At 38.1% G+C, this 6617-nt stretch overlaps 1 protein-coding gene across 1 annotated transcript; it reads left to right on the top strand.

Annotated features, from left to right (window-relative positions):
- The first annotated feature begins 3535 nt into the window (after nt 1-3535).
- On the top strand, nt 3536-6113 carry LOC126378301 (all trans-polyprenyl-diphosphate synthase PDSS2-like). The gene is made up of 4 exons (XM_050026494.1): nt 3536-3813; nt 4193-4202; nt 4457-4649; nt 5082-6113. The coding sequence occupies exons 1-4, from the start codon at nt 3536-3538 to the stop codon at nt 5834-5836; spliced, it is 1236 nt and encodes a 411-aa protein (XP_049882451.1). The 3' UTR covers nt 5837-6113.
- The last annotated feature ends 504 nt before the right edge of the window (nt 6114-6617 follow it).

The following is a 6617-nucleotide window of genomic DNA, read 5'->3' as shown; positions in this document are numbered from 1 at the left end:
GACGTGTGTTCCATAAATTTTATGCTTGTCGATTACCCGTCCCTTTCCTTTTCGGCGGATAAGAAAATGACAGATGACAGAAAATGACAGACTTTAAATAAAATTAGACGGTATTTACAGGAATTAGCAGCAATAACAGCGTAAACTTAAAACAATGTATAATTGTATATTAAGCTAATTTTGATTAAACTTGATTGAAGTAGATGTTTTTCCTAAGATGACGCCCTGAGCGGAAGTTCGCGCCAGACTGAGCACCTTTAGACCTTCTTTTTCTACCGGGTGAGAGCCCTCAGCGCTCTCCATTTGTCCGGCCAAGTAGTTAATGCGATTTACGACAAAAAACCAAATGAGTTAGTAGATTAATAATTAAAAATCGTTCATAGTAAAACTGCTAGTAATCACAGCAACTGATTGAAGTAATCTTTGGAAAACGTAGCTTTTTCCAGAGTAATTAATTACCTACGTACTTACAACCGCAAGTCATCCAAACATTATTAGTTCTATTCATTGGATTCACGTAATACCAGAGACATTTTTTTTGTTTTGGTATTCCCCGTAAGGCAAGGCAAAGGGAACTATACCCATACAGCCAAGTCTTTTTTTTTCTTGATGATAATTAATGAAATAACAGCCTCCGTGGTCTATTGGTTAGAGCGTTAGACTCACGATCTGGAGGTCCGGGTTCGATTCCCGATGGGGACATTGTCGAAATCACTTTGTGATACTGTCCTTTGTTTGGTAATGACATTACAGGCTTGAATCACCTGATTGCCTGAAAAAATAAGTTGATTCCGTGCTTCGGAGGGCACGTTAAGCCGTTGGTCCCGGCTATTAGTCGTAAAAATACCTCAACCAACCCGCATTGTTTTAACGTTTAGTAAAAAGTAATTGATTTGACTAGTTGAAACTATCATATTATCTCCTCTGTTACTTTTTAAGCTGAATGTGTTCAATGTTTTTATTCGCTCCCAACGTAATATAGAGAGAAGCAATAAAATTCCTATGATCATTAACAAAATCAAATTATTTAACAAAATATCCTAACGACCTCTACATCGCCAGAACTTATAAAGTTGTAAATTATAACAAAATATACGCACTTAGGATATGTTTAGGTGACATAATTTTTTATCTTTACATCTTATCAAATGATCATCAAATGATTATTTACAGTAAATATTGTCATAATTTAATATATTTTGTAAATAATTTATATTATGGCCTCGGTATGCAATTCCGCTTACATTAGGTATTAATTTTTTTTAGCACACATAAATGAAACGTTTAATTAATGTGTAGGAAGCAAAATAAGTGCCTATGTTGAAGTTGAGATCGACACAAGAACACAAGAGGATAAACACTACCTGTTTCTCCTATCTTACCTGTAAGGTGTCGCTACTGTTGAGTGTTCTTAAATTATGACAGTTCCCCATACTATTTGAGATATAACTAATTTAAAAGCCACGCTCTTGTCGGTGTAGCATTATCCAAGGCACTTTAATAAAAAATAGGCCAGTGGTTTCCCTCTTGCGTTCCGCCCCGCAGTACTCTGTCTGACGGAAGTATGATGGCGCCCAGAGTAGTCTATTTCAAAGCCGTACTAGGACTCCTGTCCTCCGGCTTTGAATAGTACTGATAGTCACTGCTGCCCTCTGTTAGGTTGCAGGTTACAGTCCCAGTGACTCACCTCTTCCGTCCTGCATTGCAGTACCGATGGCTACTAACTCCGTCTCTGCAACCGCTGAGGTCTTCACCCGTATCGCTGGGCAAGGGTTCTTATACCCTGTAGGTCTGGATCCCTATCTGAACTCAGCCACCATCTCACTCCAACCTACTGAAGTAAGCTCATCCCCGCGGCAAGGATGCGCCGAACAGGTGTTGCCCCAGTGGAGGGAAGAGAAAATGACTCTGTAAGTATGAAACCAAACCTAAGACACTATTTGAATAAACAAACATATTGCTTTGGTTATATATTTACTCTATAACCCTTTGCGCTTCTAACTGCAAAATCCTCATCATCATTGGCCTTATACATCTGTTTCAGACGATTTATGACGTCATTGTCTCGAAGAAATGCACTTTCTTTCATGGCTGTGCTAGCCAATCCTAAAAAAACAGTGTTATATTTATTCCCTAAAGGTAGGAAAGAAGAAAACTAAGAGAAACTTATTTTCAATCAAAACCGCCTTTTTCCAACTAAATAGCTGCTTTTCTTTCTCGTAACTTATCCTTGAAACGGGATACACTCCACGTTGCTCCACATTATATAAATTCAAAATTCAAATTCAAATTCGTTTATTGCAAAAAAATTTGGTACATATATGGTAGTAAAAGTAATAAAAATTATAGTTTCACACATTACGCTTAAAGTAGCATGCACAAAAATGTTTCCTTATATGATATGACTCCCCAATCCAATGTAAAAAGAACATTATAATTAAATTAAATGTAAGACGGTTATCATAGGAATTTATTACGAATTTTAGCAGGAATGTCCTGTCAAAATTTAGGAACACTCAACAGTGCTGCCAAGAGATTCCCGAAGTTATTATTTGTAATAACTGGCTGATTTACACCAAAAATATTGCAAGTTTTTTTTATAATAAAAGAAAAATACTTAAATAATATTTCATAATTAAAACATACAGCTATAAATATTTTTAAAAAATTGTGACCAGTATTAATTCTCATTACTTAATATATATTTTTTTTTTGGATAAAATTGTGTAAAGAGTCTTTACTAATATTTTTATTCCGCATGTTTATACTGCCATCTATGCTCGAAATATAAAAGCGTCAAGCTAGAACGTGTAACATCTAAGTTATCTTGACAAGAAACGTAACGTAACGTAAGAATGACCATAGATGTCGCTTTTTCTTATAACATCACGCCTGTATTCCCGATGGGGTAGGCAGAAGTGTATACTACAGGCTGTTAGTGACATCGTTTCTAATACTGAGGGGGATGATTCAGACCACGATTTTGAGTGGGATTTTCCGTCGCAAATTTCATTTTTTTTTGTTTCTTTTTTTTAATGATTTTCAATTCTGCGATGGAAAATTCCACTTTATATTAACTCAGAATAATGAGCTGAAGCACCCCTTCCGTATTTTGTTACGATGCCACTAACACCCGTACAGGTAGCCATACAAGTGCGTGTGAGTGTTAGTGACACTGTAACAATACTGAGGGGGATGATTCAGCCCATTATTCTGAGTTGATATCAAGTGGAATTTCCTATTGAAAACTTTTGCTAAATAAAAATGAAAAGTGGAGTTATTTGCATTTAGTCACTAGTAACTTCATAACAATATGCATACATTATAAGTAATTAACATTATTCAACTACGAATCTTCCTAAATGTAAATAAATACCTACTTACTTATACAAATTGCCTTGACTATATAAGTTACAGGATAATTGTTTGCAAAATTCACACATTTTACAGTCCGCCGCTTAATGGAAAACACGGCTGGTTTAAAAATAAAACGTTTTTAAAAATAAATACTAAATTAAAAAGTTAGTTTTCCAAGATGGCGATGTTAGCTGTTTCGTTCGCGGTTTCCCGCGTAAAGAAGCTCCCGCCATTTCTTTTTCCAAATAGATTTGATTCAACAGATACGAGTTTGACAAAAGAGGACACGTTGATATTATTAAAACCTCCTTCGACGGCTTCGACTAATTGGAGCAATATTATTAGAGAAGCGGAGAAAGTGGTCGGTTATCCGACATCTTTTATAAATTTACGACAGTGCCTACAAAGTGATGACTTAGCGAATTTAACTGTTTATTTGAAGAAATTGATAGGTAAGTAAGTTTAATATATGCCGAGGTTCGCGCCCAATTGGGCACCCTCAGGCCTATTGGCTTAAACGTTGTCCAGCCAAGTAGTTAATGCCATCTGCGGCAAATCTACAAAAAGTCACGTCAAAAAAACGTAATATATACGTGTGTTATATTATAATAATAATAAACAAAAAAAGATACGCCAAGTTCAAGAATTTACAGACAAAACAAGTCATACAAGTATGTTTTGAATAAATATTTACCTATTTTACTTACTTACTCACGCCCGTAATCCCTAAAGGGGTGGGCAGAGCCACAAGAAGTCAAAGACAACTTGCAGCCACTGTTGATACGTAAGGTATGTTATTAGGGCATTTTAGGGCAATTGGTAGTCGTTAGGACAGTAACCACTTTGTGATCCCTATTTTGGTTAGGACATTACAGGCTAATCACCTAATTGTCCAAAAGTAAGATGATCCGTTGGTCCCCGTTACTACTTAATGATGTAAGTATGTAGTCGTTACATGAGCCATATCAAGAGCCTTTGGCGGCTCTGTAATAACCCTGACACCAGGGTTGACGAGGTTGGTATTCCACCTCCCAACCCACACGATAAGAAGATGAAGAGTGCTATAACCTAACCCAAAACCCTTCCTTCCAAAGAGCAGCAACCGCAAACAGTGAAGAAAATCCTTTACGGCGACTCCAAGAACCTGCAGCCGTGGGGGCTGATCATCCTGCTGCTGTGCAAAACGGTGAGGAGCAACTCCCCGCAGCCACAACTGGACAAGATCGAGGAACACCAGCGGCAGCTCGCCGAGGTCACCGAGATGATACGCGCTGGACACTTGATCCATAAAGGTAAGGATTGTCTATATTGTTTAAAAGCCAAAGGTCACTGACTGACTCGCTCGTCACGAAATCTCAGAAAGCATGTGCCTAATAATAAATAAATTAAAGGTATTAGGATTCTCAAATTTTTCCATGGAGGTTCCTCTTAGGACGTAGGTGCTCAGTGAAACTTTTTGGAAAAATCAACCCTTAAGCGGGTAAAATACGGTGGCAAAGTTTATATGAAACTTGTTTAGTTTCACCAAACAAAGGACAGTCTCACAAAGTGATTTCGAGAATGTCCACATCGGGAACCAATGCCGGAGCTCCAGATCGTGAGCCTGGCGCCCTAATCACTTGACCAAGGAAGCTGAGGAAGTTGTAAACTAGGTATAACGTAAATAATGATCTATAATACTTAACCACGGCAAGTTTTAAAATATGGTTCTCTGTTTTTTTCAGGAATCATCAACATACCGTTCGCAAAGCGATCCCAAACTTCAGAAACAATTACATTCGGTAACAAAATCGCACTATTGCTAGGCGACTGCTTGCTGACTACAGCTTCTAGCATGCTAGCAGACCTACGTAATTTTGACGTTTATTACACCATGCACAGTGCCTTAAAAGACCTATCTGAAGGAGAATTCTTCGGAGAAAGAGACGAACAAAACATGCCTTTGCCAGGAAAGCCTAAAAAGGCAAAAGAAGATTTAGACATTCCTTTAGACACTATGTCGATAAGCGCCAATGATGTGCTCGGGAAGCCCAGGAAGGAATGGACGGCCAGGTCTGTGTTCAACGGGATCAGACTCCTGGGCAGGGGCTGTCAGTCTGCGATGGTGTTAGCCAAACAGAGTCGAGAGACCCAGACGTACGCATACCATTTCGGGTGCCACGTCGGTCTCGCGTGGCAAGCTGCCACCGAACTACAGACCCTGACTTCCGACAACAAAGACCAGTTCTGCCTGGCCAGTGCCCCGGTTCTCTTCGCGTTGGAAGACAATCCTGATTTATACAAGATAATAGACCAAGGTAAAAATGACGTGAAAGATGTGGACTATGAAGATTTGAAGTTCAATATACTGAAGACAGACGCGGTAGAAAAGACGAAGATGTTGTATCAGGATCACGCGAGGAAAGCCACGGCGTATGCTGAGAGTATCGGGCAGAATGACTCTGTGGATATGATTAAGAAGCTTATTAATACCTTTTAACACCTCACACGGTATGCCCTGTCCTTCCTGTCCTGCCTGCACGCGAAAAGTCTTGATGCTGGCTACTGACAATGCTATTTCCGTAGTCAGATACTGGGAAGGTAACATACAGGGTGTTAGTGACATCGTAACAACCTCAGTGTCCGCCCCAAAATTCAAGGTATTTTTTGTTTTTCTTTAATGATTTTTAATTCTATAGGTACTTTTGCAATGGACAATTATTCCCCTTGATATGAACTCAGAATAATTAGCTGATGTGGTTAGGTCAGGTGGCGAAAACAAGTGAGTAACAGGGATGATTCAGATCATAATAATTCTGAGTTGATATCAAGTCGAATTTCCTATCAGAAAGTTCATGAATATTTTTTGTGTTTTTTAAATTAAGTATTTTCAATTCCATATTTTTGACATTAAAATGATGGTCTAAATCGTGTGGTATACAGGATTGGTGCCCCTATTACATGGGACTAAACATAGCTGGCAAAAGGAATGGGTGTATATTTGGGTAGTTTATTTGGGTAAATTCTGATTACCAAATAAAAACAGGTCTAAAGGTGACAAAAAACGTTTTATTTTTTCTATTTAACTTATTTATGAATTTTAATAAAGAAAAATGTAATAATACGTGCCAGACTTTGTCACGTTTTTCTATGACGTCACAGGTTGCTCTTTCATACAAATTCCATAGTAATTTCGTGTTTTGACGTTTAGTAAAAAGTAACTGATATGACTAGTTGGAAACTAGCCTATTATACAGCTCTGCCTACCCTTTCGAGGATAT

This window comes from Pectinophora gossypiella, chromosome 26, assembly GCF_024362695.1.
Source record: "Pectinophora gossypiella chromosome 26, ilPecGoss1.1, whole genome shotgun sequence".
Taxonomy (NCBI): Eukaryota; Metazoa; Arthropoda; class Insecta; order Lepidoptera; family Gelechiidae; genus Pectinophora; species Pectinophora gossypiella.
The sequence above is the reverse complement of the archived record's forward strand: the minus strand, read 5'-3'. Positions and strand labels throughout refer to the sequence as shown.

Coding starts and splice junctions, on each gene's coding strand:
- LOC126378301 (XM_050026494.1), top strand. CDS start 3,536: ATGGCGATGTTAGCTGTTTCGTTCGCGGTTTCCCGCGTAAAGAAGCTC. Junction 4,650..5,081: donor TGGACACTTGATCCATAAAG/GTAAGGATTGTC, acceptor TGTTTTTTTCAG/GAATCATCAACATACCGTTC.